The sequence below is a fragment of the Kwoniella newhampshirensis genome, chromosome 3, assembly GCF_039105145.1.
Source record: "Kwoniella newhampshirensis strain CBS 13917 chromosome 3, whole genome shotgun sequence".
Classification (NCBI taxonomy): domain Eukaryota; kingdom Fungi; phylum Basidiomycota; class Tremellomycetes; order Tremellales; family Cryptococcaceae; genus Kwoniella; species Kwoniella newhampshirensis.
Genome location: NC_089957.1, coordinates 1,422,071 through 1,439,102, shown reverse-complemented (window position 1 = coordinate 1,439,102; position 17,032 = coordinate 1,422,071). Strand labels below are relative to the sequence as shown.

The 17,032-nt window shown below is 50.2% G+C and overlaps 2 protein-coding genes across 2 annotated transcripts; one reads left to right on the top strand and one right to left on the bottom strand.

The window, feature by feature from the left end:
* Positions 1-255: 255 nt before the first annotated feature.
* IAR55_001870 (uncharacterized protein) lies at positions 256-2,597 on the top strand (the record flags this gene model as incomplete). The annotated part of the gene is made up of 4 exons (XM_066944993.1): positions 256-357; positions 437-906; positions 1,000-1,297; positions 1,359-2,597. 4 exons carry the CDS (start codon positions 256-258, stop codon positions 2,595-2,597), a joined length of 2,109 nt encoding a protein of 702 aa, XP_066804916.1.
* A 2,722-nt stretch (positions 2,598-5,319) lies between these two features.
* On the bottom strand, positions 5,320-8,131 carry IAR55_001869 (uncharacterized protein; the record flags this gene model as incomplete). Its single annotated transcript, XM_066944992.1, has 5 exons — positions 5,320-5,349; positions 5,402-6,973; positions 7,038-7,347; positions 7,431-7,891; positions 7,961-8,131. 5 exons carry the CDS (start codon positions 8,129-8,131, stop codon positions 5,320-5,322), a joined length of 2,544 nt encoding a protein of 847 aa, XP_066804915.1.
* Between the last annotated feature and the right edge of the window lie 8,901 nt (positions 8,132-17,032).

Here is a 17,032-nt window from a genome sequence, read left to right as displayed (position 1 = left end):
AAGGAAAGAAAAAGCATTGCATCAGATGAGTCATTCATTCCACGTGGTATACGTCATCCCACCAGGTGATATCACCGGTATCGTTGCCCTAGTCCAACCACTATCATGGATCATTTGCCACGCAGATAACAAGGTACAACTGCCTAAACTTACTCGTGAGCATTCGGGAACGTGAGCAAGGGATACATGTACATGTATCATTGTGTTTGCTTCGTCTCTTTGCATCAGATCATACTCCCTCAACTCCCACAAACGATGGGTACTTTCAACCACATCTTCTCCGACCCTGCTCTCTCAGACACCTTGATCAACGTCCTCAGTCATCTACAAGGACAAGATCTGGTCCTCCTCCGTCGTGTGAGCGGTACTTCCCAGTTGTCCAAAACTCCCCTTCTCCCCGGCTCACTGACGTACCTTTCTCACTCTCTGGATATAGGTCAGTAAGCACTTTAGACAACTGGTCGATTCTTCGGCACGACTCCGAGTGATCAGACTCCAATTCCAACTCGTTGCACCACCCACGTCAAGGACGTTCTCTACAGCGGCCGAAGAAAGGGAAGAGATCCTTGAGACCGAGAAACGACTCGTCGCATTCCGGCCGAAGGAGATCCGATGTTTCCATCGACCCAATAGTCAGTTCTTGCATATGAATCAAGGTTACTTGGTCCTGGCAGAAGGAGGGAAGAAGACGGAAAGTACAGGTTGGAGCGTTTGGAAATTACCTGAACCAGAGCTAGCCGAGGAGCGAAGTCACGCTAATGGCATTGGAGAAGGGCCCGGGTATGGCACTGAGGACGAGAATGCAGGAACTTTGACGGGATGGAGGATAGTTCACGAGTTGGAGGGACGTTACAGGTATTCAGAAGCCTGTGTGCCGGACAATCTGATGACTGTACTTCAAGTCGAGTGAGTTGCTACCTCTCTCATGCTGCACAAGCTCGTCATGCGGTCCCATTGGGAACTGAACAAGCTAATGCGAATTCCATCTCACCTTCCTAGTGCCGTCGCCGGACATCGAGATACTGTTAAATCACATCAATGGGAGCGTATTCACTTTTTCCAACTCAAACCCGACCACTGTCAATCAGATCAGTCTCCCGAGAGTTCAGTCACTGTGTCACATCCCGAAGCGAAATGGCCTTTCTTGGACATTCCCTTTCTCTCGCCTAAGAGAGAATGGGATAACGTGAGGTACAAGGTCTATCCGGGTGGGAAACTGGTTCTCAACATCAGACAGCAGCAAGGGGCAAAGGTTCTAGTCATGATTATAGATTGGAAGAGAGGTCATCTTCTCGGTGTAAGTACTCTCAAGCGTACATTCGATAGACTGTCGTCGGACATTCTGACATCTGGAGCAGGGGCTATCGTACATTCACGACGATTTCGATACACCCGCATTTGGCTTTGGACTCCTAGCAAGCGACGTTCTTATGATGATTCGACGCAGAAAAGTCAATCCTGACGAGCGACCCGGAGAATTCTTCATGTCGCATCAATGCTCGCTCGATACATATGCCTTTTCCTGTCGACTACCAATTGGGACGGGCCAGAGTGCACTCAGCTTGGAAACGATTCTGACCTTTCCCGATGGAATGAGCTTGAACATCAGTGCCTTCGAATCCGCACCGCTTACGCCTTTATGTTCCCACTTATTACCCAACCCACGCCGTATTTATGATGGTTTCAGCTGTCCGACAAACGAACCACTGGTAGAGATAACATCAGGGTTTTTCACCGCTTCGGCCAGATTGGCTCCAATCACACAGGCTTCTCGCGGGATCTTCGTCGTCCAGATCCACGGTAAAATGAAGCCCAGTGACGAGCGAGGCGAGTATCGGCCGTCCTTCTATTGGTATCTGGAATATTCCAGATTCCGCCGAGACATTCTGGCTCTGGCGAGACATCTTAACAGCCTTCCAGAGAAGGCCAAGTCCTTCGAGTGGTCCGAGTGGACGAGTAGCGCTCAAATATCCGCTGATCAACTACCGGACACGCCTTCTATCATTGGTGCTCGGGCTTTCAGTTGGTGGCCGTGCGGTCAAGGCAATCTATTCCGACCCTGGAACGATCAAGAGACTGTTCACGAATTTTCAACAAGAGATTTTGCACATTCGAACCGACTGCCCCCGTCTGATGTCAAGGAGTTAAAATCCCTTTCCACAACTGTTATTCCCTGTCCCATAGCGCCCGAGTGTCCCTCCGCGCCCCCAGAGCTGTTAGAACTAAGAGGAGCAGACCGAGTCGATGGCCGCAAAGACAACGGGAAGGGTCGTCGAACCGATCTCCTGAGCTTGGAAGGTTTTGATGTCAGTGGTCATGGTCGTAACGACGACGACGGCGAAAACGGAGACGGGGGAAGAACTTCGCCGCTTGTCCATGAACAAGTTTTGAACGAATTGAGTTTGCATAGGGACTTCCACCAAGTCCTTTTGACCAGGCCTGATGAAGATAAGGGAGACGCGATGGCGCAGAAACAGTTCAATCCGGAATGTGATGGTAGATGGATCGTTCTGCATTTTGTGAGTGGCTTGTCGGTTGACTTTACTTCAATAGTGTGGTCTGAATGCCGAACCTACAACGCAAAGCAGCATTGCTGATATCCGCTTCACAGCACGGCAAAGCAGATGGTAATTACCACGTTCTCACCTTTTGAGAGATCAGGCAAAGCGTTGAGCACAGATCGGTTTTGTTGAGGAGGAGTTCCGTCCGACAACCAGCGACATGAAACGAAGGGCAAGGAGGGTCCAAGCTAATAGATGTAGTGAGACGCGAGGTATGCGGCAGATGGTCGTCTTGATTTCCGTCGCATGATCTCGCAGTGAAAGTGCGTCGGTACTGTTGGCCAAGGCGGTCATGCCCTCTTCGAACAACTCTGATTAGTAACACAATACATGCTCTACTTTACTCTATGAACAACACCGTACGATTATACGTTACTCTGAAAACATGTCGGGGGAAGAGTCGATTCTTCGCTAATCCTGCCGAAAGGGATGCGCCTTTAAATATCAGTCCATCACTTCGTTGTTCTCACCCCAACATCGTCAAGCTCAAACCCAACCATCCCCCGGTAACAATGACCATCGACCACGCGCCAAGACCTCCATCTCGGACCTGTGTTACGCGCGACAGAGCATTGCTGCCAACTGCGTTCTTCGAGGAGTCCTGGGACGTTTCGTAGCCGACCGGTCTGTATGAGGTGGCGTTTGAAGCTGTACCGTTGGCGGATTGAACAGCGCAGAGATTGAGGTAGTCCTGTTGTCGCGAGTGACATAAGATGGGAACAAAACACGTCCACGTCAGCCTTTGCTACCTTGACTTTCTCAATGGAACCCATGGAAACGGTGCGATACTAGTATACGGGTCGAGACGGTCGTCCCAACGTGTTGAGGGAAGTGCATGCTAGAGTCTCCACTCACCTCTATGTTCTGCTTGATCTCTTTCGGAGTCTCGGTGCATCCCAGACAGACTGACGCGGCATCTGTCATCGATTCATTGCCAAGACGGTCGGTCGCGCCTTGGCCTTGACATAGACATTGGACAAAGTCGTTCGTGTATGTTTCGTTTTGCTGTTGAGCTGTGGCGTGAAGAGAGAGGTGGGGGTCGTGTGTGGAGAGAGTGTGTGGGTGTAGGGATGTGTGTGCGCGATATATAGGTGTTGGAGTATGAAGTGTCGGGGTATGAGGTGTGTCGGAGTATGGAGTGTGTGAAGTAAGGAGCACGGAGGCAGACGATGAGATTGTGGAACGGGAGTTTATATCGTCAGCGACAGGTTCAGGACTAACTTCACAACGGTTTTTCACAACGGTCCAGAGCATATATCAGTCCGCTCAGATCAGTGAGCAAGTCGGACATGCAGCGCTAAGAGACGGGCGACCCGTCTCTCAACAAGACAAGAACCCGTCTCATCCACGATATACACGACACGTTTGACGAGTGACGAGTGGCGAAAAAGCCGAGCAATCGAGAAGAAACGACCCCCCACGCACCAGGTGTGTATGGCCAGCTCCCTCTACAGTATCCCAACGTCACAGACCACAACGAGCAGTGGTCGACGCAGTCGGAATCGGTCGAAGCGGCATGTACGAGGAACGGGTTGGGAATGTCGGTGAACATGAGGAGCGGATGGAGGAGGACGAGAAGGAGAGTTGAAAGCAGCATGGTTGTGATGTGATGTCACACGTTGTACTCGTACTGTATCTGGCTGGCTGGCTGTGGGTCGAGGTTGAAGATGATCAGATGGATTGTGGTGTACGTGAGTGGATGTAAGCAAATGTATAAGCAAGTCCGAATCGAATGAGTGACGGGGGAATGAGAGACTGTGTGCTTGCAAATATTCTGACGGCCATGCAATGCTCAGACTGTACCATGCTGATAATCTTCTCACGCTACTGCTTTTGTCCCCCTCGTCGTATGTCGATCAAAGGAAAGACAACGAGATCCCTTTGTTCTACCTTCCTTCCTATTCCTCCGCTCCACTCTCCACTCTCCACTGTCCACTCTCCACTCTCGTTCAGTGAACGAGAACAAGGCAAGGGGGGAGGTGAGTCATCCATGCAGTACAAGAATAGCACGTTGTGGGTGTATAGGACCACGAAGATACGGCAAAGTGTCAAGGTGAACGAACAAAGAGAGGGTGTCAGTAGTAATGTTCTCACGCCAACTAGGCCTTTTTTCTTCATTATCGGGATTGACATCTCAGGGGTGGATTTGGTGCCTGGGCGGGACCTCCCTCGACCCTCACTGTTTTAGCATGAAAAAGCTGAAACGCCTTTTCACAGGTTCGACACGCCACAGATAAGTTACGAGCACTGTAACTCAAGTCATCCCCTTCTTCTACTTGGGTCGTGGTCGTGGTCGTGGTCGGGTCGTGGTCACCGTGTTCAGGGTAGTCCAGTGATAAAAAGGTAGCTTAGATATTCCGGGATCGCTCCAAGATATGCATGCACGCACATTCACGATACAGAAAGACGAATTAGACCTAAAACCTGTTGTCAGTCCTGTGGCCCTACGTCTCGGAACGTGCTTCAGCCGCGTGGACCCGCGGAGGGATCCTCCCCGCCTATATATGCTTACTTTCAACATGAACAGAATGCTTAGAGCTTCGATAGACAACGCGATATCAATCGCAGTCATGCAGTCATTGTTCTCATATGCATGGACTCATTCATATTCACTTTCGATCTCTGTATGTACAATTCGGCATAATCTTCGCGGCGGGTTGACGGTACTGCCAGCCGCGCATCGTCCGTTGAGCCCAAGCAGCTTTCCAATCTTCCTCCGTAGCCGTGCTCGCCGACTGCCCATTGTCTATCGAACAATTCAAAATGTCATGATGATGACGCCAGAACTCTGGGAAGGGCAATGCGTCAGTATAGTACCTTTAATATTGCTAATCACTCACATTCGCAAGTATGATTCTGTCTCCGTCAAAATACACTTCTTGAAACGGTCTCCTGGCATCCAAGAGTATCTTTCTCCTGGCCTCTCGGAAGTTCAGATTCGACTCAATCTCTGTCTTCTTGAAGACGCCACCTGAATCAATGCGTTTATCGTCCTCAGCGAATACCTTGCATATGGTACGATCATGAAATTCAGGGAGACGTATTGGTTCAGCGAGGGGGCATTCGAGTGTTCTCGTAGCATAGGTAATGACGCCATTCGTTGCCGGAGAGAAGGGGTCTTTACCGGTCTTCGACCAACCACCAAGAATCTGCCGCGGTAGACTTGGGTCGTCGCGAACCAAATGTTGATTGAAATTCCTCACCCTGAGGCTTTGAGGCTCGGAAAAATCGTCTGCGTCGGGGGGGCGGAAAGTGACCGTGACAGCTCGAGTACCGTATACAGCGGGAAGACTGTCGTGCTCGAAGTTCACAGACACCGACTCCCACCATTCAAACCATCGGATTGGTGCTAGATGGTAATGAGATGCCGAATGACGTGAGGTATCGTCAGACGATTTGGGAGGCTTGAAATTGCGCGGCATGCGGTCTCCGGTCTGGGTCGAGGTAGGGTCGGGACAGCCACAATTGGCGGCCTTCACGTTCGGTGATTCGCTTTCGTCGTCGGTCTCCCATCCATCGTTATCCAGGAATCGGGAATATTCCTCTATAACTTTCCTGATTTGCGGTCTTGTCATCAAACCATCCAGGCCCATTCGTTTCAATGCCTCCATAAGCGTCTCCTCGTTATATCCTTCTCTCGCTAGTAAAAGCCTCTGAACCAAGATGTCTCCAATGAAGTCGAAGAGCCGCTCCTTGTCTACCACGCCTATACAATTAGCCAGTTTGATGTTCATATCAGTGGTCCAAGTGTATCCTGTAATGGTAAAGGAGAGAATATCCTCGCCCTTCCTCTTCCTTCTGAAAAGCTGCTCGGCCTTGCACACTCCGAGATCAAAACCTACAGGGTGGAAATTTTCTTCCATGGTCAGAGCTGCTGACATGAAAGTCGACAAGTGATCTTGGCTACGGAAGGGGGATTCGGAGCTCAGAGCTGGTAAGATGAAAGAAGCAATGCCATCGCAAGTGGGAAAATCGTCGAAGTGCCAGGTATATGCGCCGCGGCAGAGGTGCGATCCGTCGAGATGAAGGTCTTCGTTTCTAAACCGTGGTGAGTGACCTTCGGATGCCGGCAGGAGGCGAAAAACGTCTAGACTGCATGCCAGCTTCGTCGACTCCTCTCTGTGATTTTTGTTTTCCTCGTCGTCTCTGTCAGCATGAGAAGAGTCTTGGTGACTCTTCGATTTCCTCCGAGAACTTGTGGCTATACGTCCACGGACTTCATAGCCTTTTTTTGGTCGATAGGTCGGTTTTGGCGTCGAGGTATGACTTCTGCTATATTTGCTGGTCCGCGAACGACGTGCAGCTTCTTTGAAAAAACAGTCCTCTATCATTCGGAAACCCGAACAAATCAGAAACGGTCCGAGGAACCGGAAGTCAATAATCTCAGCTGCGATGCATGTAGGTGTCGCTCTCTGAGAGAGTTGATCATGTGCAAATTAGCAAGTGTACGCAAAATTCGATCCAGAATCGACTTACGCCCAGCGATACACCTTTCTTCCAATCCCATACAGCCGTGAAGCTCAAGGAGGGGGCCTCCGGACAACTGAGGGCGAGCGCGATTCTCCCGCCCGGTGCGAAAAGTAATTTGGACATGTGTAGATGGTATCTGGCTGGTACGAGCAGTTCAAAGAAAGTTGTCGCTACGTCGGGATGTGGAATAGGAGCTTGGAAGACACCATTAGATGGTGGGGCGGTACCGGAAGGGGGGATCAAGATGTAGAAGTAGATGCGACGGGCGATGATGAGGGGAGAATCGGGGGGGAAGTCGTGGCGTGGACCTTCGTCACTATGACGGACGTGAGGAGACCGTGTCAGCCCTTTTCAGGATATAGCCACAGCTTCACCGTTGAGGCCGGTTGAAACACTCACATAGTTCTAGAGATGGCCAGTATGTTATCCTCTGGACACATCGCTATCGATTCGTAGCTTTCCTTCAAATGAGTCGTCCACTTCCACAACCCTTGAACCAATTTGCCGCCCATTTCCTTACCGTCCCACCCTTTCTCTGCGTCCATCTTCACCACGGACCATCCATCTGGAGCATTTTCCGGCGGCATATCATTCGTGGGAGGGGTTTGTTTGGTTATTTCCTCGGCAAGGAGCAAGTATCCATCCTGAGTGTCCGTTACCTTGGTATGAGGCTCATGTAGACATCGGATCTCGCTAGGCTGCAAGGAGTCGAGTCGCTCTTCATGAGTGATCAGTGTACGTAGGGCTTTCGCAGCGTTGCTTGATGTGGTGGGCCAGTCGGGGAGAGCATGGAAGGCCTTTCGATAGCGTAATTGAAGGCGCGAGGACGATGTGAAAGTCGAGTTGACGTGTTTGTTCACCTGTTAGGGCAGTCCAGGTCAGCTGCCGACTTCAGTAGATGGGAAAGTGCTGTTTTCTTCCAAACTCACTCGCAGTAGCGCTGGAATATCGCCCAGCTGCGAATGGTCGAAGACCGCTTGCAGGACATCTGCATACGCACCGTCCACGAACAGTGGACCGAGCTTCCTGCTCTCGTCAGTATCGTGACAGGTATCACTTGACGACGTAGTATTCGAGACGAGCTGATGTCCGCCCTCCATGTTGTGACGAGAGCGGTTTTTTGATGATATCGATCTGATCGACAAGGATAAAGAGAAGAGAATCAGCGAGTTGTGAGAACTAGAAAGAAGAAGGGGAGAACGCGACAAAAGCGGGTGTGAACACGACACGGAGAAAGGAGGGATCAGTGCGCGATACGTCAACAAAGCACACAATCACACTGAGCAAGTGCGCTCGGACCCTCCTTTCACCCCGACAAGATCATTTCACCACGTCCGTCCCCCGTCAACCTGTCATCTTGAGCAGCTTCTGCCAGGGCGACATCCGGTCATCGTGAAGGACGTTCATGCTTGATTCGAAATGAGCAAGAACCACGGCACGGCTCATCAAACGATGATAAAGAAGACGTTAGGTTGCACTGGCGCACGGAATTCCGAGACGCCAATTGGAGGCGAGAATGTTACGGATTTAACTAGCTGGATGGTACACCTACAATTGTATGACCTAACTCATCATTTGTCCTTTGCCTAATGCTTGCTTCACCTGACTAAGCTGTTTTATTCAGATCATGGATCCTGTAGTATGTGCCTGGCCTGTTTTGGGTCCTGTACATACCATCTGCTTTACACATCACTGGTGTGAGGCTGGTGCTTCTGTTTGCGCACTTTCATGCTCACATTTGATTCAAACTCATGATTGCACTAAATATCAACACGATTTTGTGAACTTTGCTGAAAGCAAGCTACTCTGCAAGGGCCGGAAGGCAACAAAGCCAACAGCCAAAAGTGTATCAGACTGAAGGCTGATGGTGTTCATACCACCATGGCAGCAAACCCTTACCTGATAAATGTCACGATTGCATACCAGTAAGGCCAACTTCCGACAAAGTTCCCAGGAGTTTGACAAACAATTGAACGAAACGGCATTCATCGGAGAAAGAACCGAAACGTCGACAAGCTTATCAATCCTATTCACCACATACGGTAAATATATGTCACGATGGTCAATGTGGCCTCAGTCAATGAGCCCTATCACACAACGAGACAGTATACTATGAGGAAACGACGATAACGAGGATAACGAGGATAACGAGGATAGCGAGGATGGCGAGGAACTTGACGCGGATATCTAGAAGGGCTCGTAGCAGTTCTAGATAGACTGAGGTACCACAGTGATATCGTTGAACGATGAGCAAGGTACTAGGTATGACTTTCAATCGAGAAATCGCTAGAGAAAGACTAGAACAACGAGAACTAAGACCATGTACCTATATATCTCCACTGATCCATCCGCCAGGATGCGTAGAACATCGATCAACTTCCTCCTGTTTCTATCGTTCACCTGCAGCCCCCTTTAACTCGGTCTTCGGCGAGTATATCGAGTTGTGCTCGAAGATATCGAAGAAGTCGAAGATATCAAGAGGGTTTACGTAATAATGGCTTATTCGTGGTCGTGGCGGAATGGCCGTCATGACACTCTGCCCCCCCTTATGATCGAGCTCCGGCGAGATGAGAATAGAGAGAACAGTGAGGGTAAGTCGGTAGGATATGGGGGACCTCGCAAGGACAAGGAGAATTTCGACGAATGCGCACGGGCGTAAGAAGCGACAGTGTATACCGAAAGGAGGGGGAACCGCCGGTACTAGAAACGGGAAATTCAACAGCATCGTACCACACAGGTGAAGACTCAAGAGCGTAACTCAACTTTCAAGGCAGTAGCTTTTCATCTCTCACCTCAATACCATTGTCAACCCCCACAACATTCAAGATCCATCCCGAAATGCCTCGCTCAAACAACACTTCCAGGCGTAAGTCGAGAAGCACGCCATACGCGCGGTGTGTGGCAGATGCTGACAGGACGACAGGAACAAACATGAGAATCCGAGCTGCCAGTGGACAGTTGAGCGTAATGGGACGGCGAGGTGAGTGCCGAGCCCCTGTATCGATAGCAGCGAGCGAAAGCGAGCAGGACGAGGTAGAGCGCCGATGGGCAGTCGAAAACGAAGCAATAATCGACGCGAAAGAACAGAGGGTCAAGAAAAGCGAGATAATGATATGCTGACGTTAGCCGATAGGAGCGGTTCAGGCGGTCCTAGACGCCGAAGACCTCGATATCAGTGTCGACTTCGATGACGAGGCGACGAACGGACGTCGCGAGCGAGAGGAAAACCACGGTGAGCTGTCCAGACCTTAATCATGAAAGAAAATGGTACTCAGCGACGCTGACGCCATACCAGGCGGACGGTTCACAGAGATGCCTTCATCTCCCGAACCGCGAACCCCTGCTCCTGTGGCTAGGGCGAGACCTCGCCCCCGCCTTAGCCCCAGGATCACCTACTCTCCTATCATCCCCCGACCCCAGAGGTCGTTGTCGACGCCAAGCGTTCGACCGGGGATCCTCCGACTCGACATTCCCGGCCGCGAAACCCAGTTTCGCGCTACAGCACCCCCCCGACGACCTCGTACGTACCAGTACAATATCCCAAGATGTAAGCAATGAACCCAATTGAGACGTGCGGAACTTAGCGCTGATTAGCGAGAACAGCCCGATCACCATCACCGGCGAGGGAGACCATCGCTACCCCCCCAACGACTACTTCTCCTTCCTCCTCCTCCAATCGCAGCAACTCCTTCTCCTACACCAACCGTACCGACTCCACTCGCCCGGAGGAAACTACATCTCGATCCCGCCGTAGTTCAAGCCTATCCTCTCCTCCAGACGACATCCCACGAGAAGGGGACGAATGGATGCCCAGTAACATGGACATCCCGTCAGAGATGGATCTTGACTACTATCAAAGGTCCGAAAGAGGTCCAGAGGACGATGGTGACGAGGATGACCGGGACGAGGATGTTATTCGAGACCCAGACGACTGGAACATGGAGAACGAGAATGGTGAGCACCGTAGTGAATCAATTCTAGACACTCAGCTGATAAAATTGTAGACCCCGACGGCTTCGAAGGTGATGAAGACGCCCCCTGGAGAAAGGCAGCGCCTGAAACCCCACCTCCTCACGGGCATGATCTACCTCCTCGCCAGTCTCCGAAAACTCCCCATCGACGACCAGGAAGAGCTTCCTCAACTCCTGGCACACGATCGACACCCGGCAGACCACGAAAGCCGAAGAATACGGACAGGAGCGAGGATGTTATTCTTGTGAGCGATGTGATACCGATGCACGATCTCGCGAGAACTTAGCTAATTGTGAACGCAGAGGAATCATCCTAGTGCCGTCCCTCGACCTAAGCCCTGCGAGAGGTGCCGGAAAGGGAATTTCGTGTGTTTGGGTCCCCCAACACCGAATTCAAAGTGTTACACTTGCCTTTCCCAATCCTGCTCGCACAAGGCGAGCGCAGGGGAGGGTTACGAGGGCTACGATGAGGGTGAGCTATGGCTTCGCCTGATCCATCACATGGAGTTCGCCCGAAACACCGTCGGTCCAACCCGTCACTATGCCATCGTTGAGGCTCGTAGGATCACACGTCTCCTTGGCATTCCAATGAACGAGGTTACTGGTGAGTTTGATGGAGAGGGAGAACAAGGCCCGTCCAGCTCTTCTCAACTGTAGATATCTTCTTGAGTTGTACATATGGCCGTCTATGCATTTCGGTTACTGCGGTCCTAGAGAAAACATGTCATATTAGCAGAATCGTGGATTTAGTAATGGCTCTGAGCAGAGAGAGACAAAATGGACTCCGTTCAACGGAAGTCTCATGAGACCAGGAGAGATGCGAAACAAGGCAAACTGAAAGCAGGATATCGAAGAAAAAAGACCATTACACGGGTATCTCGAGGGTATAAAGAGAAAAGCGAGAACAAGAGTACGTTACCGACTCAGGTCTCTAGGCGAAGGCTTGTCAGGGTTCGCACGGTGGAACTCTTCCACCGATTCCTGGGCACCTTCCAAGTTACTAACAGGCTCCCAAGATACCGCGTCATCGGTATTTTCATATCCTAGCCACTCCACTTGATATTCTAGACGTCGTCGCCGAATTCTTGAGTCGATAATTCGACTGATCTCGAGTTTTCGCCCAACTCGTCCACTTCTACCGGGCCAGGTGGATCGTAGGACTGTCCGGGAAGGAGTGGAGGCGTAAACGAACGTAAAAGGATAACATGGAAGACGTCATGAATTCTCATGCTGCTAGGAAGGTTCAGACGGTAAGCATGCTCGCCAACGACTTCCGTTACCTCATAGGGACCAGCCCATTTGACATCTAACTTCTTCATAGGTCGTTTGGTCGTCACATTCCTAAGGTTTAGCATCACCTTGTCTCCAACCTTGTACTTAACCTCTTCCCTTCGCTTCCCGTTGTAATATCGTGCGTAATCCTCGTTGGCCAGCTCGATATTTCGCTGGCATAGTTCATGAACTTCAGACATTGACTTGATCTTCTCGACCATTGGGGCGAGAGAAGAAACATCATCATGAATGATGTCTTCAATCCATCGAGGGGAAAATCCGTAATTGGCGAAGAAGGGTGACATCTTGATCGCTGAATGAACCGAATTGTTGTATGAAAACGATGCACGAGCCAAGAGTGATGACCAATTATCCTGTTTGTACGAGGCGAAGATACGCAGGTACTGTTCAAGTACCTGATTCACTCTCTCTGTCTGCCCATCCGTCTGTGGATGCCAAGCAGTAGACAACGACACCTTGATTCCAAGAGACTTACAGACCCCAGACCACACACGACTTGTAAACTTCGACCCCGATCTGAAACAATACTCGTTGGCAACCCATGGTGAGAGAAAACATGGTCGATAACCAGGTCGGCGCAGCCCAAGGCCGTAAGAGTTGTAGTAGTCGGAATGAATATTGCCCACTTTGTGAGTCGATCGACGACAACCAAAATCGAGTTGAAACCTTGGGACTTAGGTAATTCCTCGACAAAATCCATTGAAATCGAAGACCATGGAGCATCGGCAACCTCGAGAGACTGGAGATAACCTTGCGGTTTCTGTCGAACCGGTTTATTTCGCTGGCAGGTAACACAGCCTTTGATATACAGCTCGACATCCCTGCGTAATCCAAGCCAGCAGTACTTCCGTTGCACTAATTCAACGGTTTTACTCACTCCCTGGTGTCCTGCCATCACACTATCATGATGCGCTTTGAGAACTATGGTGCGAAAATTCTTGTGGTCCGGTATGTATATCTTGCCATCCAGAGTGAGCAAGCCTTGTTCGTTAAATTCGAAGGTCGCTGAGTCGGGAAAACCCATTCGTCTGGCAAGATTCCGCAATAATCGAGGTTCTGGAGAGTCGCAGGGATCTTCTACGGTATCGGGGCCAGCAAGAGTTCGTGACAAGATCTCTCTCACTGTATCTAAATCCGAATCCTCTACCAACCCTTCCTTGATCCCATCAACGTCCATCTTGTCGTCGTCTGTAGAGGTTGACTCCTCATCGCCGTCGTCTTGGTCCTCCACCGTCGAAGGGACAAGCGCACGCAAGGGACTATCGTAAGATTCGGGAAGTAGCGAGGATTGATCAAGACTCGGTAGCGCCTGCACGAAGTCCTGTTCTAAATCGGCTCCCGCAGGAACATAATCTGCTCGTCTTGATAAGGCGTCTGGAAAGGTTGCCTTGGACCCAGGTCGATATACTATCTTGAACGAGAACCCGGAGAGAAGGTCGACCCATCGTGCTTGACGAGAGTTAAGCTGTCGAGGTTCCATCCAGTATGTCAGATTGAGGTGATCCGTTACTACCGTCGAGAAGACTTGAAGTAATAGATGTCGCTTTCTCTTGAATGCCATGACTATTGCTAAGAACTCCTTTTCAGTGACGGTGTAGTTCAATTCCGCCCCTCTGAAGGATCCAGATTCCATGGCGACTGGATGCTCTAGCGCTGTCGTAGGATCTATCTGGGAAATAACGAATCCCCAGCCGAAATGCGAAGCGTCCGTCTGTATGAGGGTCTCGGCTAAAGGGTTGAAGTGGGCAAGAACTGGAGCTGTGGACATCGTGCGTTTGAGGAGATCGAAGGCTCGTTGCTGGAGAGTCGTCCACTGGAAAGGAATGTTCTTGCCAGTCAACGCATGTAACGGCTTGGCAATTCTAGAGAAGTCCTTGACAAAACGTCGATAATAGCTCGCAAGTCCAAGGAAACGTCGACATTCTCGAAGAGTTTTGGTACCGGGAAGTCCACCACTCCTTGAACATACGAAGCGTCTGCCCCAATACCGTTTGCCGAGATCATGAAACCGAGGAACTTGACTTCGGTCTTCTCAAACTCGCATTTGGCAGCATTCAAGAAGAGTTTCGCTTTGCGGAGTCGTTCGAAAACTATTCTTGTTAGTCGACGCAACTCGTCCAAGGTCACAGCGTGAACTATGATATCGTCAATGTATACTATTACGCCTTTTCCCAATAGATCGGCGAAGATCTCGTTGAGAAAGTGCTGATACACAGCTGGAGCATTACGAAGCCCATCTCGCACCACCAGCGATTCAAACATTCCGAATTGAGTCCTGAAGGCTGTGTACTTCTCGTAGCCTTCTGCCACTCGTAGTAGTTGATAGGCGCTGGGAAGGTCGAATTTGCTAAAATACCTAGACCGAGAGAGATCAAGAGTAACTTGGCTGATAAGAGGAAGTGGGTAGGCGTCGGGGACCGTAGCTGCATTTAGCTTTCTGTAGTCCACCACCATTCTATACTTTCCGTCCTTTTCGGGACAAAGAAGGTAGGAGAACCGTATGGGGAGTTACTCGGTCGAATTCTTCCAGCAGCTCGTTCCCTATCAAGAGTTTCCCGTAGAGCTCCAACTTGATCAGGACTGAGCTCGTAAAGAGGAGCTGGGGTAAGCTTAGCCTCCGGCTTGAGTTGGATCTTTAGATCATACTCTCTTGCAGGTGCAAGAATCTCCTTACCAGAACGAGGATGAAATATGTCAAGGAATTCATGGAACTCAGCTGGAACCACCTTCATTACCTCGACACGTTCCTCTTCAGTGAACTCCATAGGTTCACAGAAACTTGGAAGAAGCTTGAAATCGTCCGGTACCTTGATGTCTTCAGAAGCAATGGCGCAGAGTCGCGTTGATTCCGGAGGACTAACCCCTGCTATAGGACTAGGTACCCATTTACTCGGTGAAGAGACAGGAATGTAGTTAGGATACGTGGCTGCATCCTTCCTAGTTTTGAAATTCGTCAAAGGTCGATACTTTGACCGCCATTTCGGGAACATCGAGGATTTAGAGACGGCTTTCGATAGACCGGAAGGAGTGTTTGACGAACTCGAAACTTCCGATATCTCGTTGGTAGACATTGGGGCTTGAACCTTTGTCGAACTTGTTACCAACCTTATGGGCCCTTCGATAACTGGCAATGTCGAAGACGAGGACGAGGACGAGGACGAGGACGAGGGCGAGGACGAGGACAAGGACGAGGGCGAGGACGAAGACAAGGACGAGGGCGAGGACGAAGACAAGGACTTGGACGAGACGGTAACGGATTTGAGTGGTTCTTGTTCTGTATTCTCCCCTGGAGAGTTCAGAATATTAACCATTCGTCGTCCAAAATCTACTATGACATGATTTGCTTGTAACCAATCATATCCGAGAACAATATGTACTCCTGATAACTTGGTCACATCAAATCTGACTTGACCCGAGTATTCTCCTATCTGAACAGTATCTTCAAGATACTTTGTAATGGGACCGGCGGAACTTGGTTGGCCATCGAAGAGGGTGATCTGTCGAGGTTCGTCATATGATACAGTCGCCAAATGCCATTCCTCTATGACGGTACTATCGATGTAGTTCAGACCAGCTCCACTGTCGAGGAGAATGGTCACCATTTGACTTCGAATTCCGCTAAGATATCCAGTGACAACGGCTTGGGGTTTCTGTAACTCGATGGAATGTTCGATAGACGATCTAGGAATACCGAGAGGCAGCGAAGGAACGGGTATATTCGAGGAAGATGCTTTGCTGGTATCGAAACTAACGGAATCGAGAATGGAAGGAGATGACTCGGGACGAGAGGAATTAATGGTGGATGCTTGTAGGGGTAACATATCTCTATTTCTAACGGGTATCTTTGAGTCCTGTACTATTGCAGAGAGGTTAGCTAACTCAGAACGATGTACCTCTCCTGCTCCATCGTCCCTCAAGCTTTTGGGTCTGCAGGTGCAGTTCCCGTAGCCTGAGGGAGACGATTGTAATATCCCCCCCTACATTCCATAGCAATGTGACCAGGCTGACCACAACGCCTACAGAGTCCTTCCGCCATTCGACGATCAAGTTCCTCCTGCGGAAGTCTAGTCCCAGGAGTAATATTCGTAGAACTCGACGTGGGACCTGGGGTAGAACTAGAAGTTCTCGACGGATTCGTTGAGGAAGGAATGGGAGTCAACGAGGATGGAGATGGTGACTTAGCGCTATCCCCTTTCTTTTCCTTGCTTTCCTTGCTAACAACCTTCTTCTCTTCATTCTTCTTCTCAGCCTCTCGAGTCCGTAAACGGTTGTCGAGTTGAACCACAAAGGCTGATAACTCGTTCAAGGTAAGGAAGTCCTTTCCATGTCGAGCTATCTCATCCTTCATCTGACTGGATAGTCCGTCTATAGCCCTCTCAATGATTGGCTCCTGATCCTTCCATCCCAAGACTCCAACATATCGTCTTACTTGAGCGAAGTACTCTGCCGCGGTGCTGGTCTGTCGTAGTTCCTTGAAGGCTGCTCGAGCCGTAGCCTTCTCGTCAGGATCTCCAAAGTTGGCCTTCAAGTATTTGATAAAGTTGCGATACGTTTGGAGTTCTTCTGGGATAGGATCCATCTTCATCAAAGGGCGCACTGCATCCCGAGCGTCTCCGCCCAAGTAGCTATACGTGAACGATACCTTGATGTCTTCGGTAGGAAATCGAGATGGTTGAAGCTTGATTGCCAAGTCACATTGGTCGATGAAGCCTTCGAGTTTACTCGGTTTGTTGCCAT